The 23,882-nt window shown below is 41.4% G+C and overlaps 2 protein-coding genes across 3 annotated transcripts; one reads left to right on the forward strand and one right to left on the reverse strand.

Annotated features, from left to right (window-relative positions):
- Window positions 1–1,014: 1,014 nt before the first annotated feature.
- fkrp (fukutin related protein) lies at window positions 1,015–4,310 on the forward strand. 2 transcript variants are annotated; one of them, XM_051398822.1, is made up of 2 exons: window positions 1,015–1,412; window positions 1,651–4,310. In XM_051398822.1, the coding sequence occupies exon 2, from the start codon at window positions 1,770–1,772 to the stop codon at window positions 3,366–3,368; it is 1,599 nt and encodes a 532-aa protein (XP_051254782.1). In that variant the 5' UTR covers window positions 1,015–1,412; window positions 1,651–1,769; the 3' UTR covers window positions 3,369–4,310. The 2 variants fall into 2 exon arrangements, with proteins under 2 accessions (XP_051254782.1, XP_051254783.1); XM_051398823.1 differs by having other exon boundaries at window positions 1,030–1,065.
- Window positions 4,311–5,081: 771 nt separating this feature from the next.
- slc1a5 (solute carrier family 1 member 5) lies at window positions 5,082–14,647 on the reverse strand. The gene is made up of 8 exons (XM_051397489.1): window positions 13,979–14,647; window positions 9,852–9,894; window positions 9,663–9,731; window positions 9,365–9,531; window positions 9,002–9,235; window positions 8,602–8,796; window positions 8,328–8,462; window positions 5,082–8,160 (listed from the first exon to the last, which is right to left on the reverse strand). Exons 1-8 carry the CDS (start codon window positions 14,500–14,502, stop codon window positions 7,929–7,931), a joined length of 1,599 nt encoding a protein of 532 aa, XP_051253449.1. The 5' UTR covers window positions 14,503–14,647; the 3' UTR covers window positions 5,082–7,928.
- Between the last annotated feature and the right edge of the window lie 9,235 nt (window positions 14,648–23,882).

The following is a 23,882-nucleotide window of genomic DNA, read 5'->3' on the forward strand; positions in this document are numbered from 1 at the left end:
ACACAGGTTGACCGTGATTTTGTTGCAGCAGCAGCAGCAGCTTTATGTGTGGAGGCTGCTGCTGCTTGTGTGGTTTTACAAAACGCTGGAGAATGTATAAATAGTGGATGACAGGTGTCAGATAGGTATGTTCCTCCATATGGGCATGCAAGAATCACAGTTCTTTTTGCAGATTTGTAATCAATTGAATTTTAAAATAATAAATAACCTCCCAAGCCCAGACAATATACATCCTCTGGTACTACTGAACATATTTATCTCCCATCTTCCATCATATTGCAAAATCTGGACCATAATTTTAAAAAGCAACCAACCTTAAACCATTTAATTTTGCTTGTTGATATGTAATTAACACGTGGTATTATTAATCTTCATTTTCTAATTTTAACCATGTGGAAATACAGGATTGGATACAACAAATGAGACATACTGTGGTGTCTAAAATGGGCACCGTCTGCATGTGATAGGGCACTAACGCACAGAAAGTCGAGATGCATTTATGATGAAAAAGTTCCAAACCCCTTTCTAGCTTGTAGGGCAGCTAATGGCACTCCACTGTGTTTTCTCCATTTTAAGGATCCCTTAGAGGGCACATTATTGCCAGTGTGCATGTACATTATAATTACATAATATCTAATAAATAATACATTGCAAGGGTTCAGCTCTGGGTCCTGTGGCATCATTTTGCTCTAAAATAAGAACACAAGTGTAGTTATGTAGCCACATACATCGTCTTTATTTTGTTTCCTATTACACTAGTGAAATATTTTTATTATTTTTGTGTTTTTACATTGTACATTGCATGTTGTTTTACATAGGTATGCATATACAGAGGGAGATGTTCAGATCTCAAAATTACATATTGTACAGTTAAAACGGTGGAGATTAAATGATTGTATAAGGATACAAAATTGTATTTTGATATGTTGCTGGTGCAGTTTTGTGCAACATCTGAAGGTTTTGTTATTATTTTTTTAAATGGTACTTTTATTCTGAAGGACTAGAGCCGGAAGTCTTTCTGTTGTTGCTGCAGGCAACACAGACGGCAGGCGTGATAGCTTAATGGTAAATTCGTGCAGTTGGGTTTAATGGTTGAGCTTGTCTTAAGCCTCAGAGTAATGACATATTCTGATGCGATTTGTGTGCACTTAGTCGTGGATTTCTCCTCAAAATGTTGGAAACTCGATCTCAGCCTCACCCGCACAGATATTAGCTAACAATGCAGACTAATGCCAGCAGGTTTGCTCCTGTGCTACCAGAGCTGGCTGAGATGGACCACCATGAAAACCAAATATAGTTCCATAAGGTTAATGGGCTTAATGTTGCTAAAGCTTCTGATAACTTAATGCATGATGTGACGGGGTGCAAATGATTGCCTTGCAAATAAATAAAATAGATGCATCCAATTTAAGGTGAGTTGTGCTCATGGCTTTTACCAACCTGTTTTTTATTGATTGGTATTGCAGCTAGCCATGTTTTATTCATAAAAGCAGAGGTTGCATGGAGCTATGGCTGTCCTAGTTTTACGTTTAGGCTTAAAGCTCCTGTCCTGTGTGTCATTTTAAAGTAGCATTAAATTATATAAGACAGTCAAAGTATCTGGGAAAGTAAATCATAATCACTGCATCATTATTTCTCTGTCTTTCACAGGTTGTCTCCAACTCTCATTCCTCTGCTATGACAGTAATGGGGACCTAAGATCCATCACTGGATTTCTAAATTAAAAACGTCTTCCCCTGAAAGAAACTGGAACATAAACATTAGTTGCCATGCGTATCAGTCTCTGCCAGGGCCTACTAACTGGCGCCATCATCCTCAACCTCCTCATTCTCTACTATGTGTCCCGGGCCCAGCAGCAGATGATGGAGAAGAGGAAGGAACTTGGCAGGGGCACGAGGAGGGCTGCCCTACCAGCCTCCGGTCTAGGGGGAGGACTGGGTATTCTTGTAGGAGCCGGAGGTGAGCCTGGAGTGGTCGGAGTGGAGGGACACAGTCGTGGCCCACGTGTCACTGTTCTTCTTCGGGAGTTTGAGAACTTTGAGAATTATGTTGGTGATGTGGCTAATTCCTTCCTCCGCCAGAGACCTGAGCTTCCCTTCCTGGCTGTGGCTGACACATCTCCGTACCCTCCCCTGGTGCTTCCAGAGGGCGCGCGGCTTCTGGTGCTCTCCCCCACCCCGGACCAGCCACCGCAAGCTCACAGGCCGGAGTTCCACGTCCAGACAGAGTTTGTGCTACTGGTGCCTGATGGGGTGGAGCTGGAACAACCTCGGGCTATCGAGAGGCTGATAAGGGAGTTGGAAGGTGAGGGTGGGGGGCCGGTGAGGCTGGTAGCCGCACCCGTGTTGGCTCGATCTGCTGTGCAGTGTCTCCACCTGCGTGTGAACCTCAGAGAGTGGACAGCCACCTACTCGCCAGCTGCATCTGGGAGCAGCGGGAGTGTGTGTACGGCTCTGCAAGGAGATGCAGTTGTCCTAATTCGCACTGAGGATCTTTTTAACCTCTCTGTCCCTCTGGGTCGGCCCCTCTTCTCCTCGCTCTTCGTCCAGACTGCTTTGAGAAGTTGGAAGGTGAAGCTGCTGGAGAGCCCCTGTTTCTCCGCAAACCACCGGCCCCTCTTCAGCTCCGCCCACAACCAGTGGAAGGCCGACACTCGACTGAAGGAGGCCACCGGGAAGCTCATGAGGAGCTTTGGTCTGAAGCGCCTCCTGCTACCTGATGGGAAGGAACAGTGGTATGGCTGCAGTAAAGAGACACCTCGCTGCTTTGGTACTGTGCAGGATGACACTCCGGACTACCTTTATCTGGATCGCTGGACACCTCCCTGCTGTCTGCGAGCTCTCAGGGAAACCACTAAGTATGTTATCAATATCCTGGAGACCTCAGGTGTGCGCTACTGGCTAGAGGGCGGGACTCTCCTGGGCGCTGTCCGCCATCAGGACATCATCCCATGGGATTATGACGTGGACCTGGGCATCTACCTGGAGGACGTGCCCAACTGTGATCACTTGAAGAATCTGGACTCAGGCTCTCTTGTGGATGCTAATGGCTACGTCTGGGAGCGTGCAGTGGAAGGAGACTTCTACAGAGTCCAGTACAGCGAGGCCAACCACCTGCATGTTGACCTTTGGCCATTCTATCCACGAAATGGTGTCATGACCAAAGACACATGGACAGAGCACAAACAAGACGTGGAGTTCCCAGAGCACTTCCTGCAGCCGCTGGTGCCCATGTCCTTTGCTGGCATTACTGCCTATGGCCCCAACAACCACCGAGCCTTCTTGGAGCTCAAGTTTGGAGAGGGGGTTATTGAGAACCCCCAGTATCCCAACCCCACAAAAAAGAGGCTGGACAGAAGCAAGTTATGAGAGAGGATGGAGACTCATTCTTGTGTGGTACTGTATTTGTTTACCTAATAACAGCACAGAAAGTTTTTGAAAAACAGCCTAAAAGATGATGCCTGGAAACTGACGAGGTGCCAAAATGACTGCATTTTCTGTTAATTTGTCCAAAATTCACTACACTGGTGCATTTACATGAGGCAAACCATACAGAGACAAAGACTGGTTTTACTACATGGTGTACTAAATCTGTATGTGTTGTACAGTAAAGTATAAATACGACTGCTATAAACATGATAAATACTTCTAAATGATATTGATATTGGTTTCTTTTTAAAAGGTTTTGTACAGAATTATTTAATAATAAGTGGTTATGCCCTAACAGGTGTTTTATGAATTTCTTGACTCTGTTGCAGTGATTTGCACTGATTCTTTCAGTTTTGCACAGTTTATAAATGAATGTTACTGTATATCGGTGCCATTTGGTACAACCGTGATGTGGCGAGTCAGTTTTCACGTTTTCTCTCGGTAAAATGAGAGACACATCGTCATTCATCCTGTTATTGTTGGCATATGGAGAGGAGGAAATGTTGCCCTATCAGGCCCTAGTATTCAGTAAAAAACCTCAAACTTTGACTGAATTTGTAAATGAATATTAACCCTCAGCTCGATTATGTGTGTTTCTACTGAGCACCAATAATGTATTGACTCAAACGGAATTTCAATTCAGTAGATCATTCAAAGAAAACATTTTAAAAGTTGCACATAGAAAACACACCAGCCTCTCTGGGTATGACATGTTTCCTGTAGTGTTGTTACGTGTGTGTGTGTGTGTGTGTGTGTGTGTGTGTGTGTGTGTGTGTGTGTGTGTGTGTGATGTATCAAGGTGTCACTAATTTGAACTGTAATAAAGAAGCTGGAACATATTAATGTGTTGTATTGTAAATGCATTAAATGTTATATATGCAATATTGGTTGTAATACTTTTTGAACACTAGGTGGCACAACAGACCTTTGTCACTACAAAGCCTAAGCCAAAGTTATGTTCACTGCACAGTATTATGGGAGTTCTTCAGCCATATGGCAGAAGCCCAGGGGGTGGGAGGTTTTATGACGGGACAACCAGGAATGTAACATTACAGGAATGCAGCTCTCTTGTTTGTCAGACTGGTCCAGTGATGTAAACTAGCTTTCTAATTGTATGCAAGCAGAAGTAACAAAACTGCCTTTGGCTTGTTGATGCTGCACGTAATGTATTCCTTATTTACCAATGGATAACCAGCCTTGTTCGTACGGCCTGGTAATTAGATAAGCATACCACACTGAGAGGCCATGTGTGTTTATTTTTAGATGCAAAAGCATAAAGGATCCTGAACCCTAAATAAGTCTCAAGTGAAAATGCTACAGAATGGCATCTGCGAATGACTGGCAGACATAATGTCCATAATAACTATGATTTCAAAGGTGGAAGATGAATTCAGATCCTTTACATAAGTACCACAAGAAAATATTCCACTGCAAGTAAAAGTCCTGCATTTCAAGGTATTATCAGCAAAATCACTGGTGCATTGATGTACAGTATATGTGGCATTTTACTGCTGTAGTTGTTTAACATTGCATAATGTACTGTACTGCTTGTGGCGTTCTCACATCACCACAAGCAGTTTTTGAATTGCTGACTGCAGTAATTGGGGTTTAAACACACAGGGAAGGTAGTAAATCAGGCGCCACACAAGCAAATAATAAAAAAGGCCTTTATTGTTTAAACCTACTGACAGTATATTTGACTGGAAACCAGGAAAAAACTATCATGTGCATAACCATAAGACAAGTACTATGATCGAACCAGACAGACATCCACATGGTGAAAGATCTCAGAAAGGAATGTTAACGTCTTAACATCTTTACAACTTTGCACCAAAAAGGCATGAAGTAGAAACCGACGCACAAGAGCTGTGTTTGAAGCAACATTTTTAGCATTCTCTCACGACATAAGACTGCAGAAATTAGGAGAAGACTGCAAAAACTAGTACAAAATAAAGCTGAGAAAGAAAACAGTTGGGGGCTCAAACTGGCCTGGGGCCACTGCTGGTGTTGTCATCTCATAGGAGAGCCACTTCAATGTTCAAGTACTACAAGAAAGCACAATACTCTAAAAATATTTCCATTACTAAACATCAGACTTATAAAATGAATACAGAAGTTTCTATACATTCGTATATCATTTCGTACAATCTCTACCGTTTGCAGCCAAACAACAAATGACGGCCCAAAACCTGCCCTCTTCTCACCAACCCTTTGACCTCTGCTGTTATTTCTGCACCAGACAAAATACATTTTTTTAAACTAGAACTGTGTTTTTATTTGAATTGTATAAATTGATATGAAACTAAAAAACAAACAAAAAAAAAAACAACTATGGCTGGATTTTGTTATATTTTTGACATCATGAATGGAGGGCCTGAAATGGCCCCGGGCCGGCAGTTTGGGATGCCTGGAATACCGACTCGTACCAACTGAAAAGATCATAAATGCTCACACATTTCCTATTTTAAAATGGAGTAGCCTATTCCCCAGACATTTGGTAGAGCTTTCAACGATTAAAAATGATATGGATGGAAGAGATAAACATTCAATAGTGCCCCTATACTGTTGATCATACATACAGATACAGCATCTCTTGCATAAAGTCTGTTTGATTTTAAAATAGACTGTATAACTCTTGGGGTATCTTGAGGTTTCCCCAAAGGCCCGCTGCCAAACTGCAAAAGAAAAAAATCACCAAATCTCACCCCAAATAAGACCAAAACTGAACATAATTAAAAGGAACAAAATCACCAATCAGTTATTACAAGAAGACACTGGCAAGAGTTACTAACAAAAACATTGGCTAAAAGTTTCTTTGGATTTTGATTAGGGAAATAAATATGTATGATCACAAATAATTATCTGAGGCATCAACGACGACATACAAGCCCATATAAACTAGTATTTTATTTTTATGGCCCAGCCAAACACTAAATAGGTTTTAGTTGAGATATGCTTATTTTCAAGTCCTTTAGGTGTTCAAGCTGTAACAGCCAAAACAAACCAGCATTCCACTGCTGCTATTCGGACCATGTAGAGACATCCTTGTAGTGAAAAGACCTTTTACTTAGATAGCAGATGTACTCACACCACACTCTCAACATCGAACAGACTGGGCTTCTTGTCACATACTGTGCCATAAAACCGATTTGTACCTTGCTGAGATCTTAGGACCTACAGAGCAGCATCTCTCCTTGGAAAGGAGTGTCAGGAGTTCAAACAGTCTGCTTCCTGTTTGCTGGATCAGTGTGATTTTTGGTCTCAGAATATTAAGGAGCAGTTGAAGGACAGTCTTCAAGCTATAGTTAGACCTGAGGTTACATTGCCTGCCACAGAACTGAGGTCCATCTGGAGATTGCAGGTCAAGCTGTGTCCATGCATGTTGACACATTTTGAGTCCTTGAGAAAAAAAGGTTAGTTCATTCAACTTTGGGACGTTGTTGAGGATATAATTTTCATTTGGTGTGCTTCGAAACATAAATATAGCTTTTTCTCCCCAAGAGAAAGGCATTGTACGTAAGAGAATCAACAACCCCTAAAAAAAAAAAAAACACCATAAAAAGAATAAATGCATATTGTTTGTGTGTTTTGTCATATCACAGGCGTTTTCAGGCAGAACATACAGAACATAGTTAACACATGTCAAATCATATACAAGATCTATATTTAAATACATGATATAAAATCTGCATGAAAGTGGCCATAATCATATATAACAAAATACACAAATGTATGTATATATTCAAAGCATATAATGATACATTTTCCAACATATATCATCATATGACAAAGTTGAATGCAAAAGACAAAAACAAAAAAGAAGGTGACAGTAATAAAAACATTTTGAAGGTAACGGATTCCAAATGGAGAATATAAATACAAAATAACGTTTTCTTGCTCATGGAGACTGGGTGCAGCAAACTTTATGGTGGTCCTCGTCAACTTAATAAGTCGCAAGTTTTCATACTCGTGTTTACTTATGCAGGTTCTGTGAAACCTTTGAGTGCACAAATTGGTAAAACTGGGCCGATACAGAAATACAGCCAACTTCCATTTCTCCATCATAAATAAATGTAACATTTCTTCTATATTTAAAATTAGATCTGACATTACTCATACCCTACGTACACTGGTCCAGCCTACCGATGTCCCAGTGGATGTATATATTGATCACATGATAAATTGACTTTAAAAAGTGATGAGGACCAACCAAATGCAGCCAGCATTAGTCTCAAGTCAATACTGTACGTCAAAAAAGGAAACAAAAGTCACTGTGCATAATATGGATTTTGAATTTCCCCCTCAATTTTTTTCCAGGAAAGTGTTGAGGACAGAGCACTTTTCTTTGCATTGTATATTAGTGTGCATGTGCGTCATCCTTTCTCCATGTACCACTTTCTTCAGGACAGAAGAGAAAAGGAAAAGGGGGCTGAACCTCAGGTTTCAGTTTGCAGGAGTGTCAAATAAGTGAGAGGGTCACTGTTGATGTCAGCAGCTGGATTACATGACAGACTCTGATAGAACAGCCATAGCGCCTTCTGCATCGTCCTTCCTACCTCGCTTCTCAATGAGTGGCGAGTACTCGGGGGGAGGGGATGTTGAGTCTCCCTCCAGCCTGATATCGCTCAGCTCTGCTACCTCCTCTTGTTTGGACGTGCGGTCCACGAAGAACTGCAAGAGTCCGGCTCCAAAGGCGTCGCCCTCTACGTTCAGCACTGTGCAGGTACGGTCACTGCAGAAAGACGGAATGGATGGCAAGCAATTTAACAAACCGCCTCACACAGAAATGTAGGTGTTACGTGTGGACAGAAACTGTCTCAGGGAATATAGTAAGTTTGAATTGGATTACTTGGCTGTCATGCTCCATGTCCACATAAAACAGAATGGTTCTGTACTCACACAAGCCAGTCAACAGCCAGGATGAGAGAGATGTCATTGGTAGGCAGTCCTACTGCCTCTAGGATAATGGCTAGGGTCAGCACACCACCAGCAGGTATACCTGCTGCTCCAACACTGGATGCTGTAGCTGTCACACTAACACATAAGGAGGGAAGATGACAGTTAGAGCAGATAAAATGTTTCACATCATTGTATACCGACTATACTTGTATTGAGTTACACGATATGGACATAGTATTTAATCCAGTTGCGTTTAAGTGAATTTAGGACTCACAGGATGGTAATGACTTGGATGAAGTTAAGGGAAGTGTTGTTCAGCTGAGCGATGAAAACAGCAGCCACACACTGGAAGAGAGCAGCTCCATCCATGTTGACCGTCGCTCCGATGGGTAGGATGAAGCGACTGATGTGCTTGGATACACCATTGTTTTCCTCCACACACTTCATCATCAGGGGCAGAGTGGCAGAGCTAAAAAAAAACAAAAAAAACAAGGAAGAGAGGGATGTGTGAGTGTATGAAGGCAAAACGGAACGTGTTTGCTTGTAGAGAGAAAAGTGTATGTGTGTGTTTTAGAACAGAAGAACCTCAGTTTTTGATATTTATCAACCAGGGAGAACAAACAAGTGTGTATGTGTGGGGGAGTCAGAGAAGTGAGCAGAGGTGAGTTAATTACCTGGAGCTTGTTCCGAAGGCTGTTGCCAGGGCTGTGAATATCCCCCAGAGGAAGGTGTATGGGTTTTTCCTTGTAATGATGAAGTAGATGGCAGGCAGCACAAGAAGGCCATGGATGGCATGTCCAATGATACAGCAGGCTATATATTTTCCCAGACTGGCAAACAGCGTGCCAACATCCTCCATCTCAACGATCTTGCCAGCTACAAGGAACATGATACCAAGAGGGGCATACCTGTAGAGAGACAGGAAGGGCAGGAAAGGGAAGAGACCGTTCAGTGCTGTAGATTATTATGGTTCTGCAACATGGCCCAAAGAAAAGCCACTTTTATTCAATTATCAGAAACATGCATGTCTCTCTCACCACATGATCCAGGAGACCAGCACCATGGTGGCCTCGTTGAAGGAGTTGAAGAACTTGATGAGGATCTCCCCTTCCTCTCCCAGCTTCCTCAAAGCCACACCAAACACAATGGCGAATACTACCAGACCAAGAATATTCATGCCGTCCTGGTCTATTCCAAAGGGCACCTTTGGGAGACACACGCAGACACGCATGAAAAACACAGCTCCACAACTAGTCATCATCATAGAGACATAAAAAAGACCGCGCCTGTATGTGTCCATTTTATGTGGACAACTAGGCCATTCACTTTGCTTACCTTCTCCACTGTGATATTAGGGTTTCCATCTGTCCCGTTCCTGGTGACCAGCTTGTAGCTGGTTGCATACTGGATGGAAAAAAGTTCTGCAGTTAGTTTAGTACATGGAGTCATCTTATCTAAATATTTCCTTTATACAATTTCAAATCACAATTATGTAAAATTATAGAACTGAGATGCAGTACTTACGGACTGAAAGGCAGCAGACACCAGGTTGGAGGGAAAGATGTTTCTGTGGGGAGAAAAACAAAAACAAAAATTCAACAATACTTTCAATGCCTGTGTTCAGTGTGTACCTGCCAACCCATTGGGAAAACTAAAAAGATGTGGCTGTAATTGGGATAGAAATTACATGTTTGAGCAGAACACAATGTAGGTGCTTGAGTATTGTTTGGTTCTCCACGCACGCACGCACGCACGCACGCACAAAAACAACCCTGACCACTTATATGAATGGACACAAGGAGCAAGGCCACATTTGCTACAAGGCAAACACATTGTAACGCCATAAACCTTTTTTTGGTGGGGCACCACATAGAAGAGTTCTGGGTCACGGTCCTAATTTATATCCTGACTTTTAAAAACGTTTCTATTTCACAAACGTGCATCTACAGTGGTGTTGCAGAGACAGCAGCTAAATCTGGATGTCAGCAATAGTTCAAACAGATGGAGTCACAAGGTTGATCATGTGGAAATAGCTAAAAGAATTGTACTATTAATCTCCTTTTTCCCCCCACTCTGCCCCATTTTCTAATTGCTGTTGTGTTATTCATTCTCCGCAAACAAGTACACCATACACACATGTTGGTACATAGGTCCAACTGGATTTTAAATCCCTCGAGAACTCATGAAACCCACGTGTTCCCGATACCCCTTTACTCAGCTGTCTTTAATGGATTTAGAGTAATAAGGCATTAACTTCACAACCTATTCCCCAACCATTCATTCCCTTTCATTGGACCTGTAGTGCATCAGGATTAAACATCATGTGACAGTGTGACAGGGCAGCATGCAACATCCAGCTGGATCACAGGCTGAGTTCTGATTGTGCTGCAAAGAGCCATGACAAAAGGCTGCCGGCCTATCAAGTAAATGTTAGACTTTATTTGAATATTAAAATTTTATAAATTGTATTTCTCAATATCTTCAAGTTGACCGAAACAACAAAGAAATGTGTCAATGTGGTATCATTCTGGGACCCAGAGTCATTAGACCTAATGGAATTTTAGAACAGCCATCTCTAAGACCTGGATGTTTGGAAAGGACAGAACAATGTTGCTTTGCACTTTGCATTCTCATTCACTCTAACTTTGCATAGAACTGATAACACAGCACTGAAACCTGAGGGGATCCACTTCCTTGTTCTCTGTTGTAGATATTCCTGGGACAGGTAGTCAAGAAGAGAGTTTCATATGCTGTAAAGACAGTAAAAGCCTCCAAGACAAAAGTAATTTTCGGCTATACAAATAAACTTGACAACTGCCATAACAACCCACACATGGTACTGTCACACGCCATTAGGTGGGTGTGTTTCTTTAAGGGCGGGCTGCTGATTGTTTGAGGCAAACTGCTCTGACGTCTTACCAGGATCTTGTTACACACCTGCCAGATCATGCAACGCACAGGGAAAACCTGGTCTGTCCAGGTCTACGTGGAATAGTAAATGTTTACCATCTCACAACATTGATTCTAAGGGCTTAAAGGGGCAGATGAATGGATGAGTAACAGCCTTTAAGCTTGCCCTCATTCAGTTTACGTCAAGCCAGCAATGTAAGCGTCTGAAATGTAAAAGAGAAAACTCCACCATAGATACTCTCATACTTATAACTCTAGTTTCTTTGATTCCAAGGGGTTTACACAAAACCTAATGTTTACAGGTGGTGTTTTTAAAAAGCTGAAAGAGCCTGTGTTGAGTAAGGATCTACAGGATGACAAAAATGCTAAAAATGAAGGATTGAAAAAAAAGGGGGGGGGGACAAAATACAGTCTACAAAGCTCCCAATACCACAATTACTTCAGATCAAAGCAGGCAATATGCAAACCTATTCTGAGAGTTACTTTGTGCCACACAAGCCGTTTTTAATGTCTCTGCTCTCCGGCATCTCAAGGCAAGTGGTGCACCTGGACAATAAATCCACAGGTGATGCTAGCGCTGACTGATAGCGGTCACCTGTCAACGCCGACCATATGGTTGTGAGAAAACAATCACAGGAAGGAGATAAGGAACACCAACAAGGATGTGTAGGAGTGGCTCCAGTTAAACAGAACATAAGTATCCCAAAGGAAGACATGTAATATTTCACTGGATGTGTGTGTGTGTGAGTGAGAGAGAGAAATGTACAGGCCGTTTTTACACTTTAATGAACAGCTTCTCAGCTAGTCTCTTTGTTGTCAAAACTAACCAGGACCCCAACCGAGAGGCCTCGCTCTAATGAGAGGCACGGGGTTTGCCTGCTGTCCCATTAGGATAATGTGTAAATGTGTGTGTGCTGCGGTGTGTCTTGCATGAGATAACCATTACTTTCCCCGACTGCAGTTAAACAGTAGTGAGAGGTTGCATTCAGGGACAACATTTAACAGTAAACTGGACTGTTGCACTGGTCTTTGATAAGCAGTCTTTATTATGAGAGATCCCCTTTTATCCCAGCTATTAAACATGAACAGTGAGCCAGACAAAACCCTAATCTTTTGTAAAAGAGTTTTGTAAAACAAACCATTGTGTTGGCAACTTCTAGATGCCATTATGTAAGCGGTTTGATATAAATCAGCGTAGCAATGTTAATCTATGAATGGTTAAGTTTTGCTCTGTTACTCTTGGAGGTCTAATCTGGCTCTGGGCAGTTAGAAATGTTTTCAGGAGGTGTTGCCAGGGCTAGGTCCCACTACTGGGGGGGAGGAAGGGGAGGGGATGGAAAAGTCTGGCTTTTATTGTGCACAATTCCATAATTCATGGAAAGCAGCACAGAAGGCCCAAAAGAATGTTAAAACCAGACAAATTTACGCAATAGAGTCACACGTGTATCGAGATTACATGTGAACAGAGACTTTATATCAAATGTGAAGGCAAGTTTAAACTCATATAGTCGCTCAATGTTACCCTGGGTACTCTAATACGAATCATAGGGTTCAAAAACAGATGTAAAGCGAATCTGTTTTTTAAAAAAGGCATCAAATAAGCTGATGTCATGGCGAGTACATCACATATCCCCCAGTAAACTCAAAGGATTCATTGTTTATACTACATACAGTCTAGTTTCCAAGCTTTGCCAGGGAAAACATCGCTCACACAATGTTACGGCATCATAGCGTGTAAGAAATGGGTTTACAAAAGATGGAACTAATTGTATAAGATGTGTTTCTAAAAATTCAATACATGATAAAGTGTCAGATGATTTTGACATGCTTCTGTTTCATTCGTGAGTCAACTGTTTGCCCCACTCTGAACCACTGTTGCTTCCCCACTCCCCCCCTAAACAGTCAATGAGGTGGCACAAGTCTCATGAATGTCCCATGAGTGTGACACGTTGATTTAAAAAAAAAAAAAGAGGACATGCTGTTTGCTACCGACTACCAACCAGACAAGTTTAGAGCAGCGTGCCGAAGAATGGATGCACTCTGACTTCCAAGGGCAGAAAAACAAAAAAACGTCAACAAGTTTAAGACTGTGAGAACATTGAACGCATCTTCCTGGCATCAGTGAGATGTTAGACCACGTGTCTGTACATCCGACACCACACCTCGGGTAAGTTAGTGGTTTCATCGGGAAGTTAAATAGTGATATGATCTTAAAGCAAGCCCACATATATATATTTTTTATTATTATTATTTATTTATTTTTACAAACGGGGCTGTCCCTTCAATGCAAATGGTTTCACACACCCACACGTGTTTGAGTTCTACTGAAAGGACAAAATGTGAAATAAAAACTGAAGTAGTAAGTGCTTCCGAGAACAATATGTTATGAAAAAGGACGTGGTGGTTTCATTGAGCGGTCAGTGACAGCTGGCTTTGCCCCCAGGGGGAGTTAGCTCGAACTAATGTGAGCTGATGCAACAGCGTTTTGCCATTACAGCACTGGAGGGCAAATTAAGCTCATTTGGCTACTAGCCCGCGGTTACTACTTGGACCTATTTTATTTCTAACATTTTTTTTTTTAAAAGGTAACGTAGGCTTTTACTGTAAGTTTCATAATAACTTTGATTAGCTCGCTTGTTTCCGCGTAGTATCGCCACTAAACTACCTTTATAAACGTGTTCCGACTCACCAGGTGAGGTAGTGTTTGAGGGGGTGAGAGGGGTGAGACGGGGGTCACTCACCTGATCAGATCTAAGAAGGAGTCTATCACTTCTTTGGCGGCGGGCACTTCGTCATCGATGCCTTGTACTTTGGGTTTGGTGATCGACACCGACCCCGGTGTTAAGATAAATGCCATCACCACCCCGATAGAGGACGCGATTAACGTGGTGACCAGAAAGAACAGCATGGCCCAGCCGCCGAGCTTGCCCAGGGCTTTAGGGTCAATGCTGGCCGCCCCGGACACCAGACTGCACACAACCAGGGGGATAATGATCATCTTCAGCAGCCGGATGAGCAGCTCACCGGGGAAGCCGATGTAGATGACCTGGGTCCTGGTCAGCGTGGCGTTGCGCACGCCAAGTCCGATAAAAACCCCGATGATGACCCCGGCCACGGTGAGAATCACCAGCAGGTTAGCCATCACTATCCTCTTCACCCGCTGGGAGAGCTGCTCAGGGTTGCCTCTCTTCGGGCTGGCCAGTCCGTTCGCCAGCGGCTCGCCGTTGGATACCTTCACCTCCTCCATGTCCATCCTCTCAGCCATTACGCGCCTTTAAAGTTACCCTGATAATGTATCCACTTAAAAAAGGAGACTAGTGTTACTGTGGAGGGAGTCACTTTTAATGTCACTGGCTCAAACTGGTTCCTCCACACTAATATGAGAGCGCCCTTTCACAGCGAGGGCTACTTAACCGTCCAGGGGACAGCCCCCACCCTGTGACGTGTGAGCGGGCGGGCTTATAAATCAGACGAAGCATTTTCATGTGGAAGCTCATTTCTGCCAAAGCGACGAAAATAAATATATAAAAAATAAAAAATAATGAGAAAGTTTCTCAGTATTTTGAGACACTAAGTGTTTAGTTATTTTTAGTAAAATGTGTGCTACCTTTTTGTGGCAGATTTTATTGTAAAAGGAATTTTCTATCACACTGAAACTATTTTATGGTGTCTTATGGGCTGGGCTCTTGTATGTGCCTGACTGAAAAACAACTATACTGTACATTATTTTTTTTTTAAACAGTTTGTTGTAGCCAACAATGTCATTCTTCTGGTAATGATTATCGTTGAATTAAATTGTTTTCCAAAACAATACAGTTTTTTATTCAGTTTATTACGGGTCACATTGATTTTGGCACAAGAGACTTTTATTCTCTCAGACCACTCTGCCTCACCCATCTCCTCAGCCAATGATCAAGTTTATTTCTCCCTATATAGCTTTGGAGTTGAAGAGTACATCTAAAACAGCAGATGTTCTAAATTACAGATAGAATAGAATAAATATGCTGTAGTTTGAGACCTTGCAGACCAAAGCAGAGTTTTGCCTCCCAGCAATGGGTGTTAGTAGCATTTCCATGTTTAGATTAGATTGCACATATAAAGTCTATACATGTGGAATCACAAGCATATACGTGTTAGGCAGCAATGCTTTGTTTGCTTGATGCTCACTAACATGAAACTGGTGACAACTATTGCACCATGCAACGAAAACCACAGGAATGAAAATTACAGGATAAATATGCAAATCATGAACCCGAATGAGAATTAAGAAACCTTTCAAACTGAGCACAATTAATGGAAAATTATAGCCAATTTAAAAACTAAATAGAATTTTCAAACTCCCCCAACACTTATCTCTTCCCAGGCTACTCCCCTTTATCAATGGCATTTAAATTGGGTTGCATTAGCTGAGGTGCAGAGGTGGAGGCTTTGCCGATACAGCTGTGGAGTGCCACTGGACTTTGATGTGACCTCCCTCCTCTGTGTGTTTGTTTTCTCTCCTCTCAAGTACCAATTCAACAAAGAAACACCATTATTGTTGTAGTTATAGCATCAAAGCTTAATGCATATGGAACCACAAGCACACTAATAACATTAATGTAACATCTGGTATGTTTGAATGACAAAGAATGATCATTGAGGAGCAGGGCTTCCTTTGCTTAAACTGTACTGCTTTACCCAGACATTACAGTAAAGAGAGAGTGAACTGGGAAGGATGACAAAACACCATCCTTTTCTGTTCATTCTGATATGTTTCAGGAAGGAGTGGCGACAAAAAAAAATGATAATGAAAGAGATGAGGTTTCAAATTTTTCTAGAAATATTGGTTTCCTGGCTACCACCCTGCCGTTTCTGGCAAGGTGTGTGTCAATCTGTAACAAGAGACAGACCCCCATTGTCTGTAATACTGAGGCCTACAGTCTGATAGCTTAAAATGTGTGTGTAGGGGTCCAAGAAAGCCTGGGGTTAGCTTACACTCAAACAACAATCTAAGCCCTTTTTAAACAGGGTCCCACTGGTCGAAATTTGTGGGAAAAGCACCTTTAACACTAAATAATGCCCACAGGACCAGAACCCAGGCTGGTAGGAAGCTGTTCTCTCAGCGCTCAGTTTGTTATCTCAAGCCTGTTCTTTGTTCCCTCTGACTGTGTGAGTGATTGCAGGAATTGCTGTGATTCTGTGAAATAGTGCATTACTCTGTGAGAAAGGACAACTTCAATGGATAAACCCGCAGGCACATGAGAGTGAAGAGGGTTTTTCTTTTTTTCTAGAGCAGGCCCCATCTATAAAACACACACTGCACACACACACACACACACACACACACACACACACAATGCACCTGCTGTGGAGATGAGTTTTTGCAGACATTTAACATATAAAAATTCAACTGGTTTTCTAAATGCAGCTCTCTTACAATAAGAACAATACAGCTTGGAGTCTTCAATCAATGATATTGACAATCTAAAGTAGTCTGTGGACATGAGCGCACATTGCCATGGTAACAGGTTTGATTTTTGGTTTAAATATTTTCTACTTATTATCTACTGTGAAGCCTGTGCCTCAGTCAGTTTGATATGTGAAAGGCCCTTATACACAGCTTGTAGACACAATAACAGAGATACCTGTATAGGTGAGACAGTTTGTTCAACTGTGATCTCACCCCTTTTGGAATCAACTTTCTCCTTTCCTGTACTTAGATAGGCTCATATGTGATAAAGAGACAACGGCACTTTGAAGATGGTTTAAAGATAAAAGCGACACATACAATAATGTCCTACAATCTTAGGTTAACTCATGTTAGCAAAATGCTAGCTATCTAGCTTGCTAATCAGGAAGGGTCAATTGAACAGGCCTTAGTAGGTCATCGCAGGTTAAGTTGATGTATCATAATAAATACTAGTTCAGCTCATGAAATAAAAATAAGGCCTGTTCTGCAACATTCTTAACCTACAGTGAAGTATTTTATATCTATGGGTGAGGTTACTGCTTGATGATGTACCTGAACAAAGGTACGCAGGTCCGCAAGCATCATGTGACCTCTTAAATCGGGACGTGGAGAAAAGAACATGTCGGATAACTAAACACAGCTTTCTCGGGTATCGTGAGAACAACAAGCGAGAGACAAGGAGCCTGACAAAGAAATTAGAAAGGTGGAGACAGAAAAGAAACGGAATACCACACCTTAAGGTGTAAATCTAGTAACTCCTTACCTTTTATTTTGTCCCTGCTGTTGTCATGGTGCCAAACTAAATGGCTTTCACTGACTGCAAGCTACTTTTTTTCACCTGCAAAGGACAATGTTTCTGAAGAATTCTACCAAAAAAAAGCTAATTCGGAACATAAAATCAAAGGAATGTGTGTACATAAACTGGGAATGTGCTGAGTCATGATGAATATGACTGAATGTTTATCTAAAAAGAATGAAGGGAAAGAGAGGAGGCAGGCAGGACTGCAGACAAACTATGACACAGCTAAACCTACTCACCCACATTCAAATTGGCAAGAACTGAATATATAAGAAGCTTCTGTATTAGCTATATTGTGCCAATTTCAATTTGCAACTATTGGTTGAATTGTCATAAAATTTAGGACAAACCTCATGATCTCCAGACAATGATTTCTACTGACTTCTGTGATCCCCTGACTTTTTATTTATGTATTTAGTGCTAATTAGCAAAGAATAAACTTAGATGATTAATATGGTAGACATAAACATTTTAGCATCTTGCTCAAAACACTGTTGTGCCTATAACCTCACCATGGCTGCAGACTCTTAATCTATCTAGTGATAACTATATCTAATTAAACAATGCATTGTATTTTAAAAGCACAATGAATGTTCTTCACACCATGTTTATAGTCAGCACCACTGTCATCTACGTAGCCCAGAAGTGACAGAAGGCCCCTAACCCTGTCTGATCTTGTAGAGCCTTTGTGACCAGGAGGGGCCTCCCAGAATTATTTACGGATTTACACTGTGTAACCAGACTCACGTGCCCTGCCCACAACCATCCTCCTGTGTCTGTTACAGCGTGCCTTTCGTGTATAGACCTCAAGAATAGATGAACCATGATTCAATATCTTAATTACTTTAGTGTTGGTCAACATCCAGTTGACCATCTGCCTAACTAAACTAATGTAGAGCACACTTCGCTAGGCCCAGTGATCGGCAGTGGTGATTACCTCTACTGTGGGATTAGTATTAAAAATAACAATATCAATCATATCAATCAGCTTGCGACCATTAGCCACGTTGCTCAAATCGTCCTGTCTGTTGAACAGTAGCGTCCAATCTCAAACAACCGTTGGGTTGGGTCTGATCAAATTCTTGAATTGCAGTCAAGAGTCTATTTAACCCTGCTGGCAAAGGGACAAGTAATTAAGGGCGGGGCACCTCAGCTTCCTAAAAGGAAAGAAAATAAACAAAACTTTGCACATACGTAGGTTCAGTTCTTTGCCAAAATTCCTCATTGTGGGCTAATAGTCCTGATGGTGATCCTACCGCCTAAGTTTTAAAAATGTATAATTCTTTAAATCAAATCATTTGTACGTGCTACCACTCTGCATCTTTTTACAACATCTTTAAACATACGTTTGTCACTTATGGAGCAATCAATCAACATTCTCAGCATTTTGTCTTGATAACTTCTGACACTAGTTTGAAATTTGCCTTTACATGCACTGACAGCTGTTATCGCAACCCTGGTGGTTGTGTAAGTCTTAGTGTGAAGCCACCTCTGTTTTTCCCAATTCTCTTTTCACATGATCACAATGAGCCATTGGTGGTGAAGATTGTTCAAGACGCAGATGATGCAAATCTTGTACCTGCTCAGGCACTGTGCTGTGTGAATTAGAGACACAATTTTGAGGTTTAATGATACATTTGGTTCCTCTTCTCCCTCCTTAACACGCCCAGCCATCCACCAGCTCACTGCAGCACTGTAGCTATAATTCTTATTCCATTTACAGCTATGTTTATCTCACAGAGCACAAACTGTTGTCTTTAAACGATTGCCTCGACATAATTACTACAATTAAATGGGTCTGTCCTCCACAACAAGTTACGTGCAAAAAGTCATATATTTGTGGACCTTTTTTTTAGCACACCCACACCCCTACACATATTCTGTCTCACCCTGTTCTCACCTGATCCTCCCCCATTTGAGTTAATTATTCACACACTGTGTACATCCACATAAGGCATCTATTTAAGAGAAACTAGTTTAAACTGCACCATGTGTTGGACAGCTGTTTTTATGCCTCACATATGTTAAGTGTTTAACCCTATACCCCCCCCCGCTTCCATCATACTCCATTTTGCCTTTGGATTGTTCAAGGTACAGTAAAATGCTGAGGGAGATGTTTTTACTCTTTTTAGTTAATGAATTGTAAGTGTGTCTGGCAGGTTTTAGTTAATCTCGTCTTTTAGTAGATTTTGGCAGTCAACACTGCTTACACATGCTTACTTCTGCATGTGTAAGCAGTGCTGGCTGCCAAAATCTAGAATACTGATTTCACATTTCATTAAACTTTATATTAATTATCATTTTTACATAGCTTCTCCGTGTCTTCAGTCTTGGATGCTTTCTTCATCTGAAAAAAATAAATAAAGAAACACTGCAAATGGAAGTTATTCTTCCTCTTCTCACAGATAATCATTTGATATCTCTGCATACTGTGCATCTCTCTCTCTCTCTCTCTCCCCCTCTCTCTCTCTCTTTCTCTCTCGCCCTCTCTCTCTGTGTGTAGTAGGTACAGTGACTTACCTTGTATAGGTCATAGCTGTCTGTTTAGTCCAGGCTGGTCAAAACACGCCTTGCTATGGCCTCAGGACGCAGACGCCCAGTGCTCAACAGTACTTACATGTGCACGCATTTCATTACTGCATTGTGTAAGCGCGTGCTTGTGCTTTTGTTTGTGTCACTGTGTGTATTTGAATGAATGACCTGCATCTGGCTGAGGTCAATCAATAATACACAGAGAGGAGAACACTCTGCTCTGGGTCTTGTTTTCCTCCGCTATGTATATTTTCCTTCCATAATTCAGCAAATCAAATTTTGATTTATTTAAATATAAAAATCAAGTGATTAATTCATCCTCATCTCTTCCTTGTAATTCATAACTTTCCTCCCCTTACATACAGCCACACTAAAGGTCAGACCCAGTATTATAACTCTAAATCATTTAACCCGGTTATTTCTTATGATCATTTTAGTCAAATATCTGGCTCTCTTTTGTACACGTGTTTATTTATTAACAGATCGTTATGTGAGTAGATGGTTTACCTCGGCAACAACAGATCTAGGTGCCAGACAATCTCTTAACCATTGGCCAGACGTTGCCATGGGGTTGAGGTAATGTCGGAGAGGAGCTTGATGAATGTGAGAGAGAAGTGAGGGTTGGGAGGGCAGGCAACCTGCAGACTAAAAACACACGCAGAACACAATCTTCCCACAGGACATCTGTAGGGAACATTCAGGCCGGGGCAGTACAAACCAGACTGAGCAAGTAAGGGCTCTGATTTGCTGAGATCAACACGCCCTTCTCACCACGCCTCCCCCCTATCCTGGCTCCTTTACCCACAGTCCTGCTTTGGAAGTCATACGATACTGTACAGCATGGTTGAATTTTCTCGTTCGACTAGCCCACCCCTTTCCCCATCTCTCGTTTTCTACCTCCTACTCTGTTCTCGTTCACTGGCTTTCTTTGTGTATGGACTTGGCCAAAAGAACAAAAAGAACTCAGGGAAAAGACACAATTGTTCTGTTTATCCTGAAGTCTGAAATGAGTCTCATAAAACACATCTGTTGTGAGAAAGTCCCAACTTTTAAAGTAAGGTTTGATGCCATGGATTGTGCCCTCTGTGAGCATGTATTTGTCATTTGTGAAGAAAAACATGCAACAGTGCACAAGCTACATTGCTGACCAATTGTTGTTGAGTTGCAAACAGCATTACAATTATTAGAGATTATATAATTATAATTAACAGTTATTTCTCTGCTTCCTTCACATTCTGCACACGCTCCAGCTGATCATGAATGCTGTTTGTGTGTAAAGAGGCTGCAGATGTATTCTCTCCAAATCATTAGTTCGATCATAAATGTGGGGGCTACTAGAGGGCATGTGAAATATTTGTTATCTTGTCTTGAGCAAGTAGTATCACAATGGTTCATCCATTTAGCAAAAGACGACGTGTACCTCCACTGATGAAGATTATTCCAAATGGACTGACTGAAGCTAGCTTGATTGATACTGTTTTGATTTTTGCATTTTAGATTAAACTGTGTGTGTTAATGTGTTAAGAAGGCCTGCAATTCTCGAGTTCAGGCACAGCATCGCCCCTCAGTTTCATGGGACAGCACGGGTATGTCTAATTGATTATTATATTGGCTTGATAAGTTTCTCTGAGTTAGATGTGTGAGTCATACAGGATGATACTTTGCTGCAAACAAATAGAAGCTTCCTTTGCTCATAGTTGGCTGCCCACTTTGCTCTCGCTCCTGTGTGCCTGATAAGACAAGATAAGATTTACCTTTACTTAGACTTTATTGATCCCACACTGGGGGAATTCTCTTGTTACAGCAGATAGATAAAGAAGATACACAATAGATAAGAAAATACACAATAGATAAGAAAATACACATTAAATAAAAAATAAGATCGAAAAATACATATATATAAATGTATAATAGAAATAGAAAAGCCATAGTTATATGTACACTATACATATATACCGGTACATGCATATGCCATATCTAATGTACTACTATGTATAATTGCACAATACAGGTATAGTATAATAATCTTAACAATGTGTATTATAAGATAAAATAACTATATATATGTATATACTATATATCATATATAATATATATAAGTATGAATGATGACATTGTATTGGCTGTATATGACAGTTACTAATGAAATTTGTATTATAGTTATCGTTCAATCTTTACAACTGATACTACAAACTCCACAACCAGTGACATTTATTAAGAGGCCTCCAACACTATCACACTATGACAATATAGAAAGGCCTACACTAAAATTAAGCATTGATGATATCAAAACGCATTCTGGGAATGCGTACAACACAATAATTCAGTATGAGAAGTGTGCATGATCACTGCATTCAGTGGTTCAGTTGTGCCTGTAGCTTGCAAACTGTTATTTCCTGATATGATATGTGATATGGCTTCTGGGTAAAACACTGCAGACAGAATGAGGCGAGACCAGCTGCACAGTAGTATGAATAACATGTCAGTTTCCTTGAGTGCAGTTTAGTAAAAAGCTGAGGGGTCAACCGTTATTGAACACCGTTATGCATATATGTGTGAAAATTCATGTTCACTACTCCACATGCATGCTTCATTTTAGCAATGCGATATTGTTGGTACATAAGCATGTAATGTGTATATTCATAGTTCTGATTACATGAGAAGCAGCTGGCTGTAACTGGTCCTGTCCTGAGTAAATGCCACTAAAATACATAAGAAAGTTTACACAAGACTTGGAAGAGAGCTGGAGGTGTGGGTGCTTTGTTTACTGTTCTTCTCACGAGGACTGTTGTCCTTCACATGGCCTTGACAAAAGTATTGTTCCAACACTCCACAAATGGCACCGCCGAAAAGTTGCCTGGCATGTAAATACTGTAGACTGTACAGTCAAGAGCTAAAGTGAGTTACACAACAACCAATGCTGTAACAAAATCAGCTAAATCGAATTGGTTGAATGGAATGATAACGATTGAAGGAACTGGTGTAATACATGTTGACTAACGAGTTGTTTAGCAACAAAGAAATTCTACTTCCCCTTTACAGAGGAGGTGACTGACCTTGAGGTCAAAATGTCAGTGTTTCCATGGAAATGGTGATGTCATCAACAACTCTCACTGAGGTGTTGATGACAGCTTCTCTGTTACCATAACAACCATGGATTCTTTAGATGTGTTGATTGCATATCAGATATAGAAATCTATTCTGTTCTACTCTGCTCTTTTGCATTGCAGTGCGAGAGGTTTCATGTTTGATCATCTCCTCTCCTACTGCCCCCGGATCCCTAATAATTTGGAACATTGTCTCATTCTTATACCCTTCAAAATCCCTCAGTACACCCACAGATACCTTTCTCATAAACATCACATGGTATGAGTTAACAGCCTTCCACCGCCAATCTTCAATATTGGGGATGGAAGGCTGTAAACTCATACCACGATGGTGACTGCTGAGTCGTTTTAATATAATTTCAGTAGTCAGCGGTATTAAAGGATTCAGCTCTAAATGAAAACACAGTTGGAGGTCTGTATGCTGATGTGCTACACAAACACTAGCTATCATGTTCCCAGTAATAAACTGAAACCTGGATTCGCCCTGTGCTTGTTTTCACTGGGATTTCACCGTTATGGAGAGTAAAGTGAGCATGTAAAATGAAAAAAAATCTCTTAATCTCTACTCCCTCAATCTCCAGATTCACCGCTGTTCCTCCCCCATATATTTCACTTCCTCTCTCCCCTCCCTGTCTCCTCTCCCTCTCAGTGTGCGAACCCACATGGCAGCCTAATCCCCTTACTGTAGCCGATAATGCCTGTTGGCTCTGGCTGTTAGCTGCAGTAGTAGATTGGATGAAGCACGGTGCTGCCATGTC

Source organism: Dicentrarchus labrax, unplaced genomic scaffold (assembly GCF_905237075.1).
Source record: "Dicentrarchus labrax unplaced genomic scaffold, dlabrax2021, whole genome shotgun sequence".
In the NCBI taxonomy this organism is placed as follows: domain Eukaryota; kingdom Metazoa; phylum Chordata; class Actinopteri; family Moronidae; genus Dicentrarchus; species Dicentrarchus labrax.